General features: G+C 35.5%; 2 protein-coding genes across 7 annotated transcripts; both read right to left on the bottom strand.

Moving 5' to 3' along the window:
• Positions 1-6,556: 6,556 nt before the first annotated feature.
• On the bottom strand, positions 6,557-23,305 carry LOC148618717 (uncharacterized). 6 transcript variants are annotated; one of them, XM_088577893.1, is made up of 6 exons: positions 23,053-23,305; positions 22,750-22,823; positions 22,031-22,350; positions 14,560-14,632; positions 13,034-13,084; positions 6,557-9,792 (listed from the first exon to the last, which is right to left on the bottom strand). In XM_088577893.1, exon 6 carries the CDS (start codon positions 9,784-9,786, stop codon positions 8,005-8,007), a length of 1,782 nt encoding a protein of 593 aa, XP_088434019.1. In that variant the 5' UTR covers positions 9,787-9,792; positions 13,034-13,084; positions 14,560-14,632; positions 22,031-22,350; positions 22,750-22,823; positions 23,053-23,305; the 3' UTR covers positions 6,557-8,004. The 6 variants fall into 6 exon arrangements, with proteins under 6 accessions (XP_088434019.1, XP_088434015.1, XP_088434017.1 ...); XM_088577889.1 differs by lacking the exon at positions 14,560-14,632; XM_088577891.1 differs by lacking the exon at positions 14,560-14,632 and having other exon boundaries at positions 23,134-23,305.
• LOC148618718 (uncharacterized) lies at positions 19,481-20,531 on the bottom strand. The gene has a single exon (XM_088577896.1). It carries the CDS (start codon positions 20,513-20,515, stop codon positions 19,481-19,483), a length of 1,035 nt encoding a protein of 344 aa, XP_088434022.1. The 5' UTR covers positions 20,516-20,531.
• Positions 23,306-23,518: the final 213 nt, after the last annotated feature.

The following is a 23,518-nucleotide window of genomic DNA, read 5'->3' as shown; positions in this document are numbered from 1 at the left end:
GGCGTAAAGATGACTGGTTTGAACATCTTCAAACATGTTACTGGCCAGGACTTAACAAAAGAAGTCGTTGAATTTTGTAAATCCTGCCATGAATGTTAGATGCTTGGTAAACCTAACCAGAAAATTCCGCCTGTTCCACTTTCAATTCCTGCTTTTGAAGAAACGCCCAGTCGAGTCATCATTGACTGTGTTGGGCCACATCCAAAAAATAAATCTGGTTATTTAGATTAACTTACCATGGTGTGTGCCTCATATTGTGGGTAATATCAAATATATAATAAGGTCAATGATCTAAATTATATTGTTAAAACGCCAGCTCGGCGTAAAACACTAGAGTTTATCATGTCAACATGTTACTAGAGTATTTCGGACGCTCTGACAACCGTAAAACGTTTTCAACTTAAGCTATAATTGTACCTGATTTTGCTGCTTATGATAAATCAACGTCAGAGGTAAATGAATTAAAGAGTTTGAATAGCATGTAAATTGAACAATTCAGACATTTTGGCCAATTTAGAATTAAAACCAGTACATCAGAATTTTGATCAAATAGGAGAAATCAAGACTTTGGTAATTTTTTTTTACAAAACTTTGTTCTAAGATGTACCTAATAAAAACAGCTGCTGCTTGCAGTGATGTTGATGTTGCTGATGCTGCTCCTAAAAAACAGCACCTTTACATGGCCAGTCCTTTAAAGCTGTAAGTAACAAGGAAAAAGGTTAAATAAAATACATCTAAGAAAATTATATAACTGAGCTGAGTACCAGTAAATGGAGCTCTCCCTGTCTATTGTTTCCTAAACCTGATGAGACCTTTCGCTTTGTCACAGATTTTCGTCAGGTAAACCGACTCGTATCCAATTCTTACAATAGACGACTGCATTGATAGAATTGGTAATGCAAAATTTGTCAGTAAATTTGACTTAAGAGGCTATTGGCAAGAGCCATTGACAAAGAGAGCTCGTGAGGTATCTGCTTTTCTTTCACAAGATTGCTTGTTTCAGTTTAAAGTTATGCCATTTGGAATGAAAAATGCATCAGGTACATTTCAAACAATGATCTATAATGTTAATAAAGATCTGGATTATTGTTATACTTATATTGATGATTTAATTGTATGTAGCGATAGCTGGTCTCAATACATGAAACATTTAGAGATCTTGCTGTTAATGTCGGAAAAAGTTAATTTTGTAAAGCTACAATTAACTACTTAGGGCATACTGTAGGCCAGGGACAAGTTAAACATCTAATGCCAATTGTTCAATTCTCCACTCCTACCTACAAAAAGCAACTTCTGAACTTGCTATCGATGCCAGTGATATTAGAGCAGCTGTGCTAGTTTCATATTTTTCTAAGAAATTTGATAAGCAGCAGAAAAATTACTCTACTAATGAAAAAAACAAGTTTTTTTCAATCTTGTCAGCTTTATAGTATTTTGATGTTTATTTATATTTCACTAGGTATTCCATTTTGGTTTTAACGAATCATATTCCCCTTATATTCCTAATTAAATGCAAAATAAAAATCATAGACTGACCAGATGGAGTTTTATCATTAATAAAATATGACACTGTAATTAAACACATTGAAGGAAAGAACATGTTAATCCTGATGCCTTATCTAGGTCCTGATAACATGTTAGTCCTGATGCCTTATCTAGGTCCTGATGACATGTTAGTCCTGATGCCTTATCTAGGTCCTGATGACATGTTAGTCCTGATACCTTATCTAGGTCCTGATAACATGTTAGTCCTGATCCCTTATCTAGGTCCTGATAACATGTTAGTCCTGATGCCTTATCTAGGTCCTGATATTTCATTTTATATGTATATAGTATTTGTTGTATGTTGAAAAGTTTACATTGCATTCAAACTATCTTTTATTAGGTGAGGCATTAGGATGCTGTATATTTTACATTAAATTTTGAAATAATTATGAGATTGGTTTGACCTTTATTGCTAAATATAGAAATGGTATATTTGTAAACATATTATTCGAACAATATAATTGTCCTAAATTTGTAAACAAACAAACATTGTTAAACTGACTCATAAATGATTCACTGTTTTCTAAATCTCAGTATTTCTAGATAGTTTTTGTTTTTGTTTTGTTTTTTGTATAAATACTGGGCATCTGACATATGAAGTAATCTAATTAACTGAATCTGATTCCTTGACGAAAGACTGAATACTGTTTTGCGAGTACATCATTCTTTAATACTGGACGTCTGAGGACACATTTGCAATTAGAATTAGGTGCTTGAAATTAAATTGGAATTTACTATTGAAATAACACTGGACTCTGTGTCGGATTTTTACTATCTGAATTAACTTTGGCAGGATAACATAATTCTGAAGTTGGACGGAATCGGCGATGTTTCCTAGCTGTTCATTGATAAGTATCTGGACTATTTGTTCAATACGTCATTTCACACCTGTAGAATTTCTTATGAATGGAAATTAATCCTCTTACATTCAATCACATGTCAACTCCCGTTGCCTTATTTTTGTTTACATTATCTTTGTTTATAAATGTATATATTTTTTCATTTCATTTGCCTTGTTCACCATTTATTTGATTTTCAGTTTTTCTGTTTATATGTTACTCAATATGAAATGCATTTATACATGCACATATTGTTGTTGCCCGGTCTGCTCTTACTCCATTCCGTTCTCCTCACCCGGTGTGACTTAAATTGAATGGGTATCGGTATTGATCAATACCGAGTAAGAGTGGGTCGTTTTATCGTCACGTTTTCTAAGAAAAAAAAACGATTATCATTCTTTGAAGTCTTTTGTATCAACTTAATAGTTCTTTCTAAAGATAAAAAACGTGCCGTTGCTTTTAGCGTCTTGATCAACTTCGTGTTAACTAACATACAAAACTTTACTGAATTTCTCAATCCATCTTCAGTGCCTATTACTAATAAGTTCCCATGTAAGGATAGGCCTAAATTATCCATATCTTTTATGTTAATCGTCGTTCTAATTCTTCTTATATCGTCTTGAATTGAAGCTAACCCTGGACCTTTAAATGACACTATATCCAGTGTAAGCTCGGTAAATTCTGATGATGTCTCTAATTTTAACGAATTATTTCGATCATCTCTCTCGTTCGTACATCTTAACGTGTAAAGTATTTATCAAAAACTTGATATTATTGAGGCAGAATATAATGATTTCGATATTTTAGCGTTCACTGAGTCCTGGTTAAATGGTAACCAATCAGATGATTCTGTTAAAATTAATAATTATCACAGCCCATGCTCGATCGAAGACCTGCTAAGGCAGGTGGAGGTGTTATTGTATATGTTAAAAATAATATTAACGCTCGCCGTAGAAGTGATCTAGAAATTGCCGGATTAGAAGGATTATGGATTGAACTTCATTTGAATGGTCAAAAGATTCTATTTAGAACATTTTACATACCCCCAAATAGTTCACAAGAGACTTGGTCAAAACTCGAAAATAGCATTGATTCGGCCTTAAATACGAATAATAATTATATCGTCATCACTGGTGATTTCAATGAAAACCAGTTAAACTGTAATCATAACTCAAAAATTAAGCAACTTTTGACTCAGTTCTCTTTAAATCAACTAATTGATGAACCAACACATTTTACCGAAAACTCTTCCTCTATTCTAGACTTAATAATGACAAACAACACGAACCCAATTGCGTATAGCGGAGTCGGTCCTTCTCTAAGGGAACAAATTCGTTTTCATTGTCCTATTATGGCATTTCTAAATCTACCAAAAAATAATTGTAGAACATTTAAACGTAAAATATGGCTATACGATCGTGTAGATTATGATTCTTATAGAAATGATCTCCGGGATGTCAACTGAGACTTGATTACAAATAACGAAAATATCAATCAAATCACTGAAAATCTTACATCAGCTATACTAGATGCTGCAGATAAAAATATACCCAATAAAGTTGTAATAATACGTAATTCTCAACCACCCTGGTTGTCAAATGAAATTAAGAGATCGGTCAGGAAAAAAATCGTATTCATAGACATGCAAAAAAATATTATAATGCTTCAGATTGGGAGAAATTTAGGAAAATTAGAAACAAAGTTACTCAACTGGTTAAAACGTCCAAAGAAGAATATAAACTTATTAACGCAATTTCTAACAGTAACTCGTGTAGTAGTAACTGGTGGAAAATTATTAAAAGTTTTAGTGATTTGAAAAAAACAAGATAACAGTATTCCTCCTTTGTTAAAAGGAGATCACCTTGTTGTTAATGACACTGATAAGGCTAAGGAATTCAATTTGTTTTTCTCAGCACAGTCTAACTTAGATGAAACCAACGCGAATTTGCCCAATGGTCCATGTACAAGATACACTTTTACAACTATCTCTAAATGAAACTGAAATAGAAGACGTACTTGGTATTTTCAACTGTACAAAAGCATCTGGTCCCGATTCAATTAATCCTAGATTATTGAAGGAAGCCTCACAATTACTTAGCAAACGTCTCTGCAAACTGAAACTTTAAATAGTGATATTTCAAAAATTTATAAATGGTCTCAAGATTGCCTAGTGAAACTCAATCCACAAAAAACTGAAACAATAATTGTGTCTCGTAAAATAAATAAACCTATTCACCCTTCACTAGAAATGAACGGTCACGAAATTGCATCTGTTGAAAATCACAAGCACCTAGGTGTTTATTTATCGAGTGATGGGAAATGGATTGACCATTGCAATTACATAATTGACAAATCGTACAAAAGAATCAACATTCTCAGAAAATTGAAATCAGTTTTAGATAGATTTAGTCCTGAAAAATTATACTTGTCTTTTATACGTCCGATTTTGGAATATGCAGATGTAACCTGGGATAATCAAAACCAAACTATTATTGATAAAATTGAAAAGGTACAATTATACGCTGCTCGTATTGTAACAGGCGGAACAAAATTAACCAGCATTCTAAAACTCTATGACGAAACTAGATGGAAAAAAACTGACAGACAGACGTAAGAGACACAAATTATTATATTTTTATAAAATGGTCAACAATACTGCCCCACAATATCTTGTTAATTTAGTGCCTAACTGTGTCGGTAGTAGATATGAGCATAATACTCGACAGACGGACAATTGATTAAATATAGACACTAGAACCCGTATTTATGCGGGCTATTTCCTACTTTCATTATTCGAACTCTAGAATTCGCTTCAACCTGAGATAAGGACATGTAATTCAATTTCGCTTTTTAAAAGGAAACTTCAAGATCTCAACAACAAAGTCCCAGTCTATTTCTACATCGGGAGTCGTCTCGGTCAAATGTTACACGCACGCATGGGCGTGAACTCAAGTTCTCTAAATTCCCATTTATTTGTAAGGAATTTAACTGATTCACCCAACTGTCGCTGCGGTTCGCTTGAAACTAATAGTCATTTCTTACTAACTTGTCCCTTATACAGAAATCAACGAAGAGATTTGCTGGATCCTTTAACACAATTATCTGTTGCTTTGACGAAAAGCTCCTATTATACGGTTCAAATGAATTAACCGACAAACAAAAAAGTGATATATTTCTGTTGGTACAAAATTTCATAATTAAGATAAACGTTTCACATCCTAATAATCTGCAAGTATATCCTGCATTTCATCATCTAACTTTAAATATCTTATATTATTTACACTTTACTACTTATTGTTTAATCATAATAATTATAAATTATGACATTTAATACTATATATTTGTTCTACGAAACAATCTGCTGTCATACTTGTGTTTAATTTTTGTATGTTATCTTAATATGAAACAGATTTATAAAAGCTTTGAGCTTGTTTCTTAATCCTAATTGTTAAAGTATGTAAATTAATAGTATACGTTGTATGTTTTCATGAATAAATATTGTTTACATTAAGTATCTGTTGTAATTATAATTACTGTAAATTGTTACTCATTTACTGATTTAGTTTAATTAAAATTATTGAAATTGTAATCTAGCTATCTCTTGTTGGCTGAATCTCACTAATGTAAGAAGAGCTGCATTCAATATTAATTTCATGCTTTATAACCACCTTTTCTTCCTTTGATCAACTCTATTCAATCACAAGCATGTCTGATATATTTTCTTCCTTTGATCAACTCTGTTCAATCACAAGCCATGTCTGATATATTTTGATCAACTCTATTCAATCACAAGCATGTCTGAAATATTTTGATCAACTCTGTTCAATCACAACCATGTCTGATATATTTTGATCAACTCTATTCAATCACAAGCATGTCTGATATATTTTCTTCCTTTGATCAACTCTGTTCAATCACAAGCATGTCTGATATATTTTGATCAACTCTATTCAATCACAAGCCATGTCTGATATATTTTGATCAACTCTATTCAATCACAAGCCATGTCTGATATATTTTGATCAACTCTATTCAATCACAAGCCATGTCTGATATATTTTGATCAACTCTATTCAATCACAAGCCATGTCTGATATATTTTGATCAACTCTGTTCAATCATAAGCATGTCTGATATATTTTGCTGTAACTTTCTGATTAAATGATGATGACTTTATTTTTCTTTTTTTTTTAATTGAAAGCAATGATAAAAGGTACAATGCTACATGTTTTAGGCTAATTCAGACAATATTGTTTCAGAGATCGGACTTGATTTATGTATGACATATCTTGTATAACTGTATACGTTCTAATTCCCACGACAAATTGACATAATTGCTGTAAAATAGATAGAAAAAAACCCGTTCTTTGCGTTCCTAAAAGAGAAACAACCCGCGATATGTAGTGCGCTAACATGCAGTTTTTAGTGTCAAATTTTCTTTGCCATCTATATGGTGCTCTTACAAGTGCATTTAAAATTATGTTTTTTTTTTGTAATTGATAAATGAGTATAAAATCAAATCGACATCAACCCGATCAAAATTTCGGATTTTTACCGACACTTTTGACGACTGAGAGCTGCTGCAGATTCATTATCGACTTATACTACTGGAAATTTGGCATAAACCAAGCCCAATGATTCCCGTGTAGGTGTGCCACATCAAACATTCACGATGCATGATAGTGAAAAATCTATACTAACCAAAAGTGTGTCAGAAAGTTGTTTTCCCCCATTCATTCAGTTTTGGAACTGACATATCTTCATTAAAAGCACGATGACCTATATTTTAAGAGTTTATTTCAATGCCCTTATAATAAGAACATTTCAGCAAAATTTAACGTAATTCTTAACGTCGGAATCGGTTATTAGATTTTACTTTAAAAGTAAAATCCGATAATATCACCAACAATGTAGCTTACTTGATGTTAATCATGGTACTGTGCTGTTTAGTTGGATAAATATCCCCTCTTGCTAGATTTGATAATCTTACATTAATAATCAAATCTGTATCATCACTAAGCTGCAGTGTCTCAGTATGTACATGTAGGTTATCAGTTCAATGTTACCAAGAACGGATATTGGTAAGGTTATATCAACTTAGGTCAAAAGTACAATTACATATAACAATTTTACAGTTTACTTTATGTGTGCTGAATCAACTCGATTGAGTATTCAACTTCATGGAAATGTCTGGAGTGACAATTTTCTAGTAATCACCAAACTATTTTCTCTCTGGTTTCTTATCTGTTGTTTTGTAATTAGCACGAGTCTGGTTTCCCAAGCTTGACAAAAGACAAACAATATTCTAAACTACTGTGTCAGAACTTGAAAATACCAACACGCAGAAATAAAATAATTATTCCATTTTTGAATGTAACAACATAATAAGACACTTCTGGCTGGTGATCTTAAAACCAGACCACGATATCATTACGCCGCTCACCTAACTCTGCCTAAGCTCACGTTGAATGTGAATAAAACAGATATATACGATAATAGGAAGCAGTATCAAAATAGTACAAACATATGGCAATCCTGTACTTGGCACTCCAAGTAACACTTTTTCTAGTTTAACGCCGAAGTTCGAAGTTCCTCCGCTTTTCTGATTTTAAAAAAAAGTTTATTCTGGACAATTTTTGCCATTTGGTAACATATTACGCGTTTTACACCAAGCTTCTATCGAAACAAAGACAACATCCAAAGCCATGCCATTCCGATTATCTTTCATCTCACTCACTTGGGAATGTTCAACATACAGACCAACTTCTTCAAAATAGAGCCGTATTTTGCCTAGTCGTTCTATAGATTTGTCTACGACAGTTCTTTTACCATCATAAACCCGGTATTCTATAGTCCATATATCAATTTTCAACCTTTTAGATAGCAGTAACTTTTTCAGTGAGTTTAAGATTACCATTTCAGCCCCTTCAACATCTAATGAAAAGTAGCCTATGTGATAAATATTTATGGAGCCAAGAACTTCCTCAAAGGTGAAGCATGGCACAGTAACTATTCTCGTGTCTTTTATCAGTTGCATGTGGTCGGCGTCTACTTCTGACTTCATTCTTCCCATAGTACCACTCTGAATAAATTTTGTCTTACGCACTTCGTCAGAAACACACGCGCACAATCTCCATGCATGACGTTTTAAAGAATCTATTTTACGGCACAAGTCTGGACTCGCCTCGATCAGCAATCCAGTCCAGTTATGTTTGCGTTCAAGCCATAGTGTATTAGAAATTTTTTTTCCATCGAATGCACCCATCTCAAGAAAAAATCCTTGCTTTTTAGGAAATATTTTATAAACTAATTGATCTTGGTTAACTTGTGAGTATTTCCTATTTGCATTCTTTACTGGATTGTAAGGGAATGGTTTGTGTAAATAATAGGCTACTGTTTTATTTGTTTTGATTTTATCTTTTGTGAACACATGGACTCTATGTGAACCAGAGCCACGGTAATGCTGCTTCCAGTTTGTGGCAAGAAACGGATACCTTATTTGGCCATACCAACGCCCAGCATTAAACCTTATGGAATCCTTATTGTCATCATACATAACTCCAACAGTTAAAGATCCACCGTCTTTTGTTACACACCAACCCCTGGCAATTGTTATAATGTCACCCCATGGGTTAAGGGCATCACCATATCTCCCTAATCCCGAATGCTCTACATAACTGAAGGTTGCAATAGCGTCAAATTTACCTAAAGTGTTCAATAAATAAGCCTTCCTGAACTCTGATGGCACCATGGTTTTTATCTGTGGATGTTCAGAATTAATGATGCCGTATTCCAATGTAACTACCTCCCGTGCCCCTGCCTCTAAAACACATGCTTCAACCCAAGGAATTTCGGATCCAATAACTAGAACTCGTCCGTCTTTTATACCTGGGGCGTGTTTTAGTCCATCTCTTAACGCATTTGTTTCTGAAACACCGTAATTCCCTCCTAGTTCTCCATTTTTTGCCAGTTCAGTGTACTGATCTATCATCTTTTTTGTCCATACGGGTGTTTGTGCCTCTTTTCCTGAATAATATTGATCAAAGTACCATGACGATACAGATATTCTACCATTCATAGTAAAATCTTGCAGCATTTGTTTTGGAATTGTTTTGGGTGCTTGTTTTAAGTTATGGCCTCGGTCAATGAGTTCATTCTGAAACAGTTTGTGACAATCAATTGGGACATTTATTTGGTTGAAGTATGGACCTGGTTCTCCCAATGACACAGTCTCACACAGTTCTCCACAATCAAGGCGTATTAATTCTAAAGGCCCAAGAACTTTAACTGGAAAAACATGTACGCCCTGGAACGGTACGTAAACAAGGAAAGCTGACAAGGTCGCAGCAATGACAAACAAATATACTAGTAGTTTGTTCCTACCAGAAAACATTACTCTCATTTCAATCTGAAAAGTAAATAATTACCATTACAAACTGTATGAATATTCAAATATAAAAAGTCGGTAAAATCTTCATTTTTGTATGTAAAGTTATGCATTATTTCCCTAACCTCCAAGGGAGGAATATTGTTGGCATTATTCAGTAACCTCCCAAGTGAGGAATATTCTTTTCATTACTTTAGAAACCTCCCAGGTGATGAATATTCTTTTCAGTAGTTAGTATCCTTTCTGGGGAGGTAGATTCTTGGCATTATTTAGTAGATTTTCGGGGGAGGTTGATTCTTGGCATTATTTAGAAGCTTTTCTGGGGAGGTAGATTCTTGGCATCTGATTTAACCTACCGATCACCAACTGACATTGTAGGAAGTTGTGCAAACTACTTTAGTGAAAAATTCAACAGTAATGACGACATATTTAATGCTCCATACGGTGATAAAGATAATACAACTGAAGATACAGTGCTCAATGGTAGAATCACATTTGAGGAAGTTTTTACTTGTGTGAAAAGGCTTCAGCTAAACAAAACACCAGGAGTTGACTGTCCAAAATAAACACCTATGGTATGCTGGGCAACAACTGATCATCGCCATCACGAAACTTTTTAACTAACCTTGGCGGTTGGCTATACTTCGTTATCGCGGAAGAAGGCGCTTATCATTCCTATTCATTACGGCGGAAATAAGCCGATGCCCAAATGTGACTCGTACAGACCAATTGCACTTCTATAGTCATTCTACGAAACGATTGAAAGTATTTTACTCACAAGAATTCAAACATGGTGTGACTTGTTTGTTGACTTATTTTCAAACAAGCAGCAACAAAGTTTCACAAATGACTTGAATTGTTTGTCTACGTCGTTTGTGTGTACCAAAACTATTATGACAATGTTAAAGAAGTTGAACGTTTTTGGACATAAAACGAGCTTTTGATACCGTGTGGCATGCTACTATATTATATTGGGATTAAAAGTTCAGTATTATGCATTATTGACCACAGCTATACAAACATGAGCAGCGCGGTTATGATAAATAGTGAACAGTGACGATGGTTTCCAATAAACCAACGTGTGCGGCAAGGAGGAGTCTTATCTACTTTTTTTTACAAACTATATCTTGATAACCTTTTGCACAGCTTAGAATGTTCACCCTATACAGTTTTACTGAATAAAATTGCATGCGGAAACCCCTCATTCGCCGACGACATTGCATTGTTATCATGAAGTCCGGTCGGTTTACAAGATCTCTTGAACATTTGTTACAAATACTCAAAGAGTTGGAAATTTGTATTTAGTGCAGGAAAACTCGACAATCTGATATATAGACGCAGCAAGCAAATCTCGAGCTCCCCGGTTAGACTTTTTGGCAGTAGCGAAATAGACATTAACACAACTAAAACTCATCTTGGTATAGTGCTCAACTGAAATCAAAAGAAGCAGTCACATCTGCATGCGGAAGAGGTCGGCGGTCATTCTACGGGATTTCAGAAAGATGTGAACCCTATTACAAATTTTAGACTTTATCGAGCTGTCGTAATTCCGTCATTTCTATATGGATGTCGGCTTTGGAGTGCTAATGCGTGACATTCAGGCATTGAAAACATTTCAACACACCTGTCTGAAACACATCCAGGGTCTGTGGAAAGGTACAAGATCAATAATGGTAGAAGCCTGTTAGGCAACCACGAAATTTTGTATGAAATTGGCATTAGAAAGGTTCGATTCTTCCGAAATTACAAACTTCGAAAAGAGACCGTCACCAAATGTATAGTGAGTAGTAAAACATACTTCCTTTGGTTTTATTTCTGACTGCTTTATGCTCTTCCAGAAGCACGATCTCATTAACTACTTTGAAAATTTCATAAGCGACAAGACTTTTCCTGGTAAAAGCCTATGGAAACGAATAGTGAAACAGCATGTAATGATGTATGCGAACAAATAAAAGACAGAAACCATGGAGAGTGATAGTGACTTTTCACGTTTCAGGAATTTAGCGGTTAACAATGGTCAGTTTATTGGTTTGGATGCTACTAAATCAACCACAGAACTGAAGAAGACATTTTTCCTTGCAAAACTGTAACCTGTGTACCTCAATCTGACATGGAAATGTGGATCAAGCTACAATGACACTATTGAACACTTTGTTTTATTATGTCGTAGTACTCCGATTCTCCACGCTGTGTTTCAGACTGACATTTTGAACTCTTTTGAAATACCCGTTTTTCTGTACCTCGATGAACTATACTGAAACATTCCCGAAATTTTACTTGGCAAAACTACAGAAGTTGAAACCATGGTTGGCAATGAACATTCATCGTTCCAATTAACGTACTTATGTGGAATTTTTTTTAATAATTTGGACATTGTTGGCAATTGATTACTGATATCTGATTACTTTCTGTCCATTCTTATTTTTATTTTTTATTTATTTATTTTATTTTATTTTGTTTACTTATTTATTTTATTATCCACAGCCGAACATGTAGAAACCATTCTAGACAATGAGCAATGAACTCCATTCTTTTAAATTATGTGCTAACCATATAAGGAACATTTTTTTTGAATAATTTAAAAAAAAATCATTGATTATTTTGTTTTATGATATTCATGTTTCAGTTGTAAAATTTTCTTGTATTTATGTACATGTTTATCAATCTTTGTTAATATGATGATTCAGTAACCTCCCGGGGAGGAAGTAACCGTTCGGAGGGAGGTAGATTCTTTGCATTATCGTAGTAAACTCCCGAGAGAGGAAGGTTCTTGAAATTAATTTTGGTAAACATTAGCTGGTAGTCACTTGCTAAGTATACCCATTTAACGTTGTCTCCAAATTCCTAAACTTATTTAGGATTTACTACAGTATTTTGAATATTTATTTTAGTTGTTAATTCTAAAATTAATCATAATGCATTTTTTATTCAATCAAAATCTCGTATAAGATGACATTTATGAAAGTCTTTTAAACGCTTGTAAGACTAGGCCATGATATTAATTAAGTTGTTTTATGTATATTGCTTATTGTTTTACACAGCATAAATGTACCGTATTTTGAAAACGGAAAAAAAACGAGGGAACATATTCGAGCTTCAAAGTATTATTGTCGTGTATTTAAGTATGTATTTTTATAATGGATTAAGTTGAAAACCTCCAGGATTTGAAAGATTAACCGTTATATGCACCCTGTTCTTTCTAATATCATAATCACTTATACACTAGTCTACATTGAAACTAAGAAAACGTTGGGATATTTACTCTGTTCAATTCGGTCTCTTCATGGACACCTTTATTATAGACCTAAACAACCTGAAATTAAATTTCAAATTATAAAAAAAACAATATGAAACAAAACATTGCAAAAAACCTGAACAATACAAAACCAAAAAAAAAAAACAAAAAAAAAAAAAAAAAAAAAACAGTAATGCACATACCTTCCAAGTTGATCAAAAACAATTTATACACTTTCGTGTAAATCATACAATGATGACAGCTCTAAAACTGGACTATGAATTTTACTTAATCGTGATCGTCTCTATGTATTATTGTATACATTTGCGATGAAAATTCTAACTTGCGATGACAACTCTTCAAGTAAGTCTATCAACCATAAGCATCTGCGCTTAAGGTTTTACCTGTTCGTTCATTTACAAGTTGTTGATTTATCAATTTAAATGTATAAATGTTATTTTCTTAACTTTTGTCCTCGGGTGAAAGGCACTTTAATTCAACATTTATCAGAGGGATTAATGTAGAAAGGTGTACATGTATTTCTCTTATCTCTTCTACTTAAACACTATGTATTTCCTTCCTTTTAAAACTGCTATGTTATTTTTTTCTTGCTTGCTTTAAATGCATGAAGATAATGTACCAAATTATTTAAGATGTCATAAATCAAAGTACTAAGATTGCTCTTTGTGAATGTTTCTTATTATTATGAGGTACAATATGATATCGTATTAAGCTAAAAATGGCGGTTCTATGACATCCACCAGCAACATATATAATTATGCAAATCATATACAAATGTACAGTACTGAAATTACGAGTGTAAGAATGGCTTTATTACTAATTAATATCTAAATATATACTGGATAAGATGTCACACTAGAAACTATTCGCATCATAGACACCTAACTTTGTGAACTCTTTCGATAGTAACCATAAAGGAAAAACTTTCAGACACACGAAGGTTTGATTATGATAAGATTGTGTATATGGAAACAATATAATAGCCATAGCAAACATTTAAGTATTATAAGATATCCCCGGATTAAATTTGGTATTTATTCTGGTGGAAAGTATTTCACACAGCATACTATTAGATGTTACAGCCAGAATTATTGTGTTTTCTGAATGATTATAGTAGTTTATTGGAATAATTCTCTAAGGGAACAAGTACAAATAAAAACATTTAAATCCCCTCTTTTTATCACATAAATGGTCATAGTATATAGTAACCTACCACTTGAATGCATTCTACTCCTATATATTTATATATCATAGGAAAAATGTAACATTTGAGTAAATTTAATTTACGGCTTCATCAATCTGCTTGTGAAGCATAAACCAACTAGCTAAATATGTAGTTTGACTCCATTTGACTCCATATTCAAATGTAGCAAATTATAAGAAAATGGTAAATTATCTAATCAAACATATTAAAGAGCAAAACAACAGCATTAGAGTATAAGCGATTTAGGGCATACAATAAGCGTAAAAAAACAGCAAAGCAAATACATAAGCAAAGCAAAAAACTCAAGAATACAAAACACTTAGCTTACCTCACATATCGTGCAAGAGGCACATTTGTAAATGGTCACAGGAATAGTAAGTCTCCAGTACTACTGTATTGTACTTGAAGTATCAAAAATCACTTATTGTATTTATAATTTAAAACAATTACTTCATGACCACAGTGTGTGATCGATTTAAAGACTTACACTTTTACTTTCGAGCGGTCCACTCGAACTGTTAAATGAATCAATCATTAATCGCTATTATATAAGCATAGTAAAATAACATTACAGATTTGTGTGTTTAGGTAAATTATTATGAAAGTTACACAATCAATCAATCATTCATACCGGACTTTCATACGAGGTAAAAATGTTAATTTCAAGACCATTAACATGCACAATTAATCTAGGAATGTTAAAGAAACTAACCTTAGTAATAGTTAAGTTGAAATCAGATGCGTATATAAGTTGAGTTGATAGGAATATAGGTTGCTAGATTCGGATGAACATAAAAACCAACATGTCCGTTCGGATACTTAGGTAAGAGTGTTGAAATGAAAAAGGAATTAACCCGCGACAATTGCGAACCAATAGATGACGAGAAAAGAAGTGCGTACTAATCAAGCATGAAAAAGAATATAGAAGATTACGACTAGATTGCAATACAATCACCAGTTTCCGAAAGCTCGTCTGTCAATCGGTCCAAGTCAAATAGTAAAACATAATACACATTCATACAAATCAAATATTTATTACACAATACATAAAATATTCATATAAAACAACATTGCATACTATTACAAACTCCCCCCAGCCGTGAAATGACGACCCGTCATTTCTTCTGACCCGCTGATGTCTTTATGATATCCAAGATGGTACGTGCTGTTTCAGTCTGCATACCTTGGAACAAATCTGTATCAGCCAAAGATGTTAAACACTGGATTTTCTGGTACCAATCCGTACTTCCTGTAGACTTGGAAAGTTGGTATTTTCCAGAGGTCATCCAACTGGGTGGTTGTCTAGTGCGTGTTGATCGACGGATTCTCGGAGAAGACATCGAAGATTCATCAGAAAGCTCCTCCTGTTGTTCGCTGTCTGTCTCTTGTGAAAGCCTCCCTCTACTATGATCACTGGCATCCGACTCTGTCCCAGGAACCTCATTGGATTGATCCAACTCATCCTCCTGTAAACGGGCGTCCCCTTCAGGTCGCGATCCAGTTCCATCAGCACCGTCTCTTACAACCTGATTTGGTGTGTCCTCCAGCTGAGATGTTTCTGCAGTAACTGTTGAGTCACTGTCATCCTCATCTGTTGGTTCCAATACCACGACTTCAACTAAGTCTTCATCAGACGATTCTTGGTGCTCTGTCGATCTAGTCACCTTTGGTGCAGGTTTCGGTTTTGGCTTCTTGACATATCTTGGCTTTGGTACCGGTCGAGTAGGCTCAATCAAGTGTCCCACTGGTAGCAGCTGATTTCTGTGCAGTCTTCGCTTTCGACCGTCTCCATTCTCCTTCTGGACTATGAAAACTTGGATGTCTAGGACGATGTAAGGGTCCTGTTCCCGTTTATCCGCCAGCTTATGTTTTCCCTCGAATGCAAGAATCCTAACTAGTACAAGGTCTCCAGTAGTGACGGATGCTTTCTTGATCTTGGTGTCGTACTGCTTCTTTTGATGTTGTTGAGACTTCTTTGACGCTTCTGCTGAAAGTTGATGAGCATACTTTAGTCGGTTCCGAAGATCCTCAACGTAGTTTGATCCAGTACCGCTCCTCCTAAGACCAAAAGCAACATCCACTGGTAGCCTCGGCTCCCGTCCAAACATAAGGTAGTATGGTGAAAAACCGGTGGACTCATGCCTTGTGCAGTTGTATGCATGAACAAGTGGTCCCACATACGCCTTCTAGTTTTCTTGTCTGGTTCAAGGGTTCCAAGCATGTTCTGGAGAGTCTGGTTGAATCTTTCACACATACCATTACCCTGGGGATGGTAGCTGGTAGTGCGAGACTTGGTCATTCCTGTCATACTGCAAAGTTGGCTAGTGGCGCCACCTGGTTAGTGCGGGTCTTTCTGCGGATACATCTTCCGCACCTGGTTATCCAATCAGCAACATCTTTGGCCATACCAGACCAATAGAACCTGTCTCTAAGCAACGACAAGGTGCGGTCCCTTCCTGGATGTCCCATGTCATTGTGTAGCGCTTCCAAAATAGTGTTAACGTGAACTGCTGGTAGTACGAGTTGCTGCTTAACTTCATCGTTGATTGTAACCTGGCGATATAATATTCCGTCGTCAATTCTAAGGTGATTGTACTCTCGCTTCAGTGTACTGTCTCCTTTTTCTGGTACTAGGTTATTTTTTATGATTTCTATCCAGTGTTGTATCGTTGTATCCTGTCTTTGTGCTTTCTTCCAGTCAATGATATCAGATGTAAGTGTTCCATTCTGTTCATCATCATCCCTGAGTATACCTGGTGCCACAGCCAAACATTCAGCAAAGGGTGCGGTAGTAGTCGAATTACATATGGCTTTAACTGAGTCACAACTGATGCTGACTTCCTCTTGTTGTGGACATCTGCTAAAAGCATCAGCCGCAGTGTTGGTCTTCCCTGGCCGGTACTTGATGTCAAAGTCGAAGGTTGCAAGGTCCGAAAGCCATCGGTGACCGGTAGCATCCAGTTTGGCGGTTGTTAGAACATATGTCAGTGGGTTGTTATCAGTGATGATGGTGAAGTGCTGTCCATAGAGGTAATCTTTGAATTTGTCCGTGACCGCCCACTTCAAAGCCAAGAATTCCAGTTTGTGGGCTGGGTAGTTCTTCTCCGCTTTCGTCAATCCTCTACTAACGTAACATATTTCTTTCTTTTGTCCATCCTGAATCTGATGCAAGATTGCCCCAGGTCCAATCAATACTACTGGCATCTGTACAAAGCTCAAATGGACATTCAGGTTGCAGGTAGCTGAGTACTGGTGCTGATGTTAAGAGCTCCTTCAACTTTTTGAATGCTGCCTCCTCTCTATCTCCCCAATGCCAGTCGCTAGGTGGTTTCTTCTTTCTATTACCCTTCTTGCCTGTTGTTCTCGGCATCAAGTCTGTTAATGGTCGACTAATCTGGCTGAAGTTACGAATGAAGCGACGATAGTATCCGGCGAGTCCAAGAAAGCGACGGACCTCTTCTGGTGATGTTGGCTTAGGCCAGTTGGTGACTTTCTCTGTCTTATCGGGATCCACCTCAACTCCATCCTCCGAGACAACATGCCCTAGGAATTTCACCTTGCGTTGGAAAAAGGAACACTTCTTTGGCGCTAGCTTCAAGTGGGCTTGGCGTATTCGTTCCATCACTAGGTTCAAGTTGTGTAAATGCTCTTCGAATGTTTTACCGAAGATGATGATATCGTCGATGAACACACAGCATATCTTAAGATGGTAGTCAGCAAGACATTCCTCCATTAGCCTCTGGTACGTGGCCGGGCTGTTGGTCAGTCCAAACGGCATTCTATTGTACTCATAGAAACCAAGAGATCCTACTGTGAAAGCTGTCCGCTCTTTGTGTGCTTCCAGCATCTCGACCTGATGGTACCCTGATTTCATATCCACGCAGCTAAAGAACCTACTGCCTGCAAGACAATCCAACAAGTCTTCTATCCGTGGCAAAGCATAGCTGTCCCGTATTGTCTGGTTATTCAGCTGACGGTAATCAACACAGAGACGCAAAGTATTGTCCTTCTTCCTAGCCAAGACTACATTGGATGCAAAAGGGCTTTTAGAAGGTCTGATGATCTTGGCATCCAAGAGCTGTCGAAGGTGACTGCGTACCTCATCATAGGCTGAAGGTGGTATTCTCCTACATCGTTGCTCGAAGGGTTTCTCATCAATGAGATCTATTCGATGCTTCACGATGTCTGTGTCTCCATAATCGTCGTCAGCTTTGGAAAATATGTCCATATAGGAACGGATAAGTTGATATCCTTCTTCTAGTTGACTATCAGTTAGGTCACTCTTGGTTATCTTCAACAGATTCATAAGCTTTGTAGCTTCTTCTTCAGGCGGTGGTTCAGGTAGGGTCTCTATGGTTATAGGTTGAACCTCCGCAATGATAGATCGTGGTGGAATGCTGAGGGTGCGGGTGGTCACATTCGCTATGTTGATCTTAAGATGTCCATTATGTTGGTGCTTGTATAACAACAAGTTCGGTTCAACATCGAAGTCACTGAAATCTTTCGCCAATCTACAGCAGTGAACCATGGCTTAGTGTGGCCTGATATGGGATTTCCTTGTCGACATACCCTGACAAAGTGGATGTGGAATTTGGAGGTATGATAATATTCTTATTCTCTGCATTATTTATTATACCAAGGCGGTTGTCATTGCTCTTGAGTTCCTTCTCTCTAAGTACTATGCAGCGAAAGGTCAAATACCAGGGTGTTGTCATTTGGCTGTTCTGCAAAAATTTCTCTCCATAGTCATCTCTTAATGTGCTGATCATCTGGGATAAGATGTTCGTTCCTAAAAGAAGAGGTACATGGCTATTATAAGAACTGTCTGGCACAATCAGCATGATGCATGGGTGCATGTTCTGTTGTCCTGGTATCTGTATGTTGACTTCAGTATATCCCAAGTATGGTAATGGTTGGCCATCAGCACACTCAATGTTCAACAACGTTTCAATACTGTGTAAAGGCAATGATATATTCTGTTGGTAAAATGATTCACTCATGATTGACACGGTGGATCCTGTATCTAGCAAGGCAGGTGTGGTTGTATCTAAATGATCTATCTGTATTTCAGTTTCTGTTGGCTTGCCAAAAAGTCCTGGTGGTAATTTGGTTTTGTTGGTTTTGGGAACGGTAGCACTGAACAAGCCTAAGCATGTTCCCCTTGCGTAGACTTGTTGGAGTTTAAATCTTCTTTACCTGGCTCTAGTTTCTCGGCATCCAATTTTATAATGACCAACTTCACCACATCTCTAACATTTTGGTTCCTCATTGGTATTGCTTGATCTAAGTGTTGGTCCTCCTCTACCTCTGCCTCTACCTCTATACCTACCTCTCTGTTGTCCTCTCCAATTAGACTGATATCTTTGTTGCCAAGTTGGTTGTTGTTGCCATGGTTGAGGCTGTTGTTGCTGTTGCCATGGTGATGGCTGTTGCTGCCACTGTTGCCCTTGTTGCCATGGTAGTTGCTCCAACTTCTTCTCATATCCTTCCATTCTAGTGGTCATCTGTTGAATCATTCCTTTGATCTCCTTCACATCTGATGATTCTGTCACAGCTTTACTGGTGTGTGGTTTGGTTGTAACATGTGCAGCTCGTTGTAATCTGTCCTTCTCAATCTGTCTTAGGGCTACTCTCAACCCATCGAAATCCTTTATGGTGTCATATTTGTGCCCTGATACATCTTTAAGTGATGGCTTCAATCCAGTCCACAGTTTAGTATGTAACATGGCATCCACATCTGCTCTTCTAACAAGTCTTCTCTCTACTGCTTTTCTAACTATTCCCTCCAGCCTGCAACTCCAGCTGGTGACTGATTCGTCTTCCCTTTGAGTAGCCGCATATAATTCTTCTAGAAGTTCTTCCTTCTCATCAACATTCCCATATATAGAGTCCAGCTTTCGTATTATTTCCTCTACTCGAGTGTCTAAGTCAAGACGCATGGCGACATATCCTGCCTCTCCTCGGAGTGATCTGGTAACAGCATTTAAGATGACTTCTTTGTCGTATGGCTGTTTCATAAGACGCTTCACCTCATGCTTCCATAGTTCATATGTTGTGTCGCCGGATTGCTTCTCATGACCTGAAAACCATGTGATTCTGGGTGGTTGGCTCATCATTACCTTGGTTGGTTTATCATCCTTGATCTTTGGTTTAACATCTGGTGGTTGAGTCATAGATGGCATTGTGGGTGGTAAGACACCTTTTGACTTGAGGTAGTTTAGCATCCACTTAGTCAAGTCATGAGCTGTATCAGCTTTTGGTGTTACTCCCAATTTTTCCATCATTCCTTTAACTTCTTTTGGTATCTCTGTTAATGGGCTGGTTGGTTGATCCACAATAACCTTCCCATCAGCCTTCCCTTCTGCCATAGTGTACGTATGTAGGAGGGGAGAAAATTTTTTTTCTAAAATGTACAAACAATAAAACAATACACAAAATATACAAAATTCAAAATTACACTTACCAAATCCGGATAATCAGCTACAGCCTCCCCTGAAAGATTGGATGGGAAAAAGTTGTGTGAAGCTTTTATGTTCACTAACTCGATAAAGGACACAAAAAAAAAAACCTCGAAGTAGATTCACAACTAGTGTGTCTGTGATTCTAAAGTCAGTGACCTATGGGATGAGAGTCAAGTCTATCTGTGTCTTAAGTCTAAACTCACCTTGTAACACAAACTCAAAATCTAAGAATGACACTATCAAATGAAAAGAATAGTCAAAAAGTTCAAAGTGAAAGTAAAATGGTATTAACAAGCAAAAGTTCGTAATTATTTGTTCAATCAGAATATTAGTACCATGCACACTACACTCGATCACGTCACAACTGTTTAAACAAAGTTTAACTAAAGTTTATTTAAATGGTTTAAACTTTATCTAAATTTTTAAAATTTAAAGTTAGATTTAACTTTTAAATTTAACCTACATGTAAATGATAAAAGTTTTTTTTAAAGTTTAATCAAATGTTTTAAACTCTATTTATATTCAAGATTCAAAACATACACACAAAACTATGTTTACAGATCACAAGGTAACATCACAACATACAAACAACTAAAAATCAAAATATAATACACTCACATGTACATGACATATCACCCAAAACACAAACAAAATATACACACAAACCATACATATATAAATATAAATATCACAAATAAAGTCTATGTGAATATAAATAATGATTATGGACTCTAAATATTTATGCATGTGTGAAAAATAACAGAAGTCAGACCATATAGGGCCTACCAAAATGTATGCACTTATAAGCGATTATACAAAGTACACCTCCAAGTGACAACCTATTTCAAACACAATAAAATGTGTGAAATTCAAAATAAATACAAGTATTAACTAGTTGTCACTCTATTCTAAACACGATAACACATGTAGTGTTTGTTTACATCTGTCGTGTATGTTATTCTATTTTTAGAATATGTACTTTTGGTTGACCTTGACCTTATTTACCTATTCGGGACCAAAAAAAATCAAGTATCAACAAAATTCTAGGTATTTGATAAATAAATCAAAAAGTCCACAAATATTTTTTTTAAACAATCACAAGTGTCTAAACTATCATTGTTAAACACCAATGACCGGGAAGTAAAGCTGAATAATCAAAATATTATTTAAAATGAATTTCTTATTCAAGTCTAAATTTGACCAAAATAAATTTTAGCCAAAATTTTCTAACTTGAAAATCAAGGATTTCTATGTCAATTTATAAAAATATTCCATGTAACCAGGCATTCTAGATTATAATAATGTATAATGGATACAATTAAGCATAAATCAACTTACTATTACAATAGAATAACACTAAATTTCACTAGTTAGGATCACACATCCATCGAAATTTCCTCGTAGTTGTCCAACGTCCTGAATATTGACCGGAAGTAACTAAATGACGGATCTGTTTCCGGAAACACCTGGTGCTCCGTACGGATAAAGTATGAGATCTCAAACGGCCGGCACTAAAATCGGAATATTCCTGAGTCCTAGGCGTAGTGAAACATCTAAGCGGTGGGCGCCATTGTCACAACCTCTATTTCTAGGGGGTTGATAGAAGTAAACTCTAATCTCTAGGGTTCTATGCTTTATTGCCAAATAATGTTAATGCCCTATAAAATAGTTATATTCAATACACAGCACAAGATAAATAATAGCATCTTGCACATAAAGATAACATAAAAATTAACCATGTGTGTGAATGTATATTTTAGTACATTTACATATCATAGGCAAAATGTAACATTTGAGTAAATTTAATTTACGGCTTCATCAATCTGCTTGTGAAGCATAAACCAACTAGCTAAATATGTAGTTTGACTCCATTTGACTCCATATTCAAATGTAGCAAATTATAAGACAATGGTAAATTATCTAATCAAACATATTAAAGAGCAAAACAACAGCATCAGAGTATAAGCGATTTAGGGCATACAATAAGCGTAAAAAAACATAGCAAAGTAAATACATAAGCAAAGCAAAAACTCAAGAATACAAAACACTTAGCTTACCTCACATATCGTGCAAGAGGCACATTTGTAAATGGTCACAGGAATAGTAAGTCTCCAGTACTACTGTATTGTACCTGAAGTATCAAAAATCACTTATTGTATTTATAATTTAAAACAATTACTTCATGACCACAGTGTGTGATCGATTTAAAGACTTACACTTTTACTTTCGAGCGGTCCACTCGAACTGTTAAATGAATCAATCATTAAACGCTATTATTTAAGAATAGTAAAATAACATTACAGATTTGTGTGTTTAGGTAAATTATTATGAAAGTTACACAATCAATCAATCATTCATACCGGACTTTCATACGAGGTAAAAATGTTAATTTCAAGACCATTAACATGCACAATTAATCTAGGAATGTTAAAGAAACTAACCTTAGTAATAGTTAAGTTGAAATCAGATGCGTATATAAGTTGAGTTGATAGGAATATAGGTTGCTAGATTCGGATGAACATAAAAACCAACATGTCCGTTCAGATACTTAGGTAAGAGTGTTCAAATGAAAAAGGAATTAACCCGCGACAATTGCGAACCAATAGATGACGAGAAAAGAAGTGCATACTAATCAAGCATGAAAAAGAGTATAGAAGATTACGACTAGATTGCAATACAATCACCAGTTTCCGAAAGTTCGTCTGTCAATCGGTGCAAGTCAAATAGTAAAACATAATACACATTCATACAAGTCAAATATTTTATTACACAATACATAAAATATTCATATAAAACAACATTGCATACTATTACATATCCAGACTA

The sequence above is a fragment of the Perna viridis genome, chromosome 4, assembly GCF_037379345.1.
Source record: "Perna viridis isolate PV_CMFRI_1.1 ecotype Kerala chromosome 4, ASM3737934v1, whole genome shotgun sequence".
Taxonomy (NCBI): Eukaryota; Metazoa; Mollusca; class Bivalvia; order Mytilida; family Mytilidae; genus Perna; species Perna viridis.
Note: the sequence above shows the minus strand (reverse complement) of the source record. Positions and strands in the feature narration are given on the sequence as shown.

Bases quoted from the DNA above. Each gene is read 5' to 3' on its own strand.
- LOC148618717 (XM_088577893.1), bottom strand. From the start codon at position 9,786: ATGAGAGTAATGTTTTCTGGTAGGAACAAACTACTAGTATATTTGTTT.
- LOC148618718 (XM_088577896.1), bottom strand. From the start codon at position 20,515: ATGATGGAAAAATTGGGAGTAACACCAAAAGCTGATACAGCTCATGAC.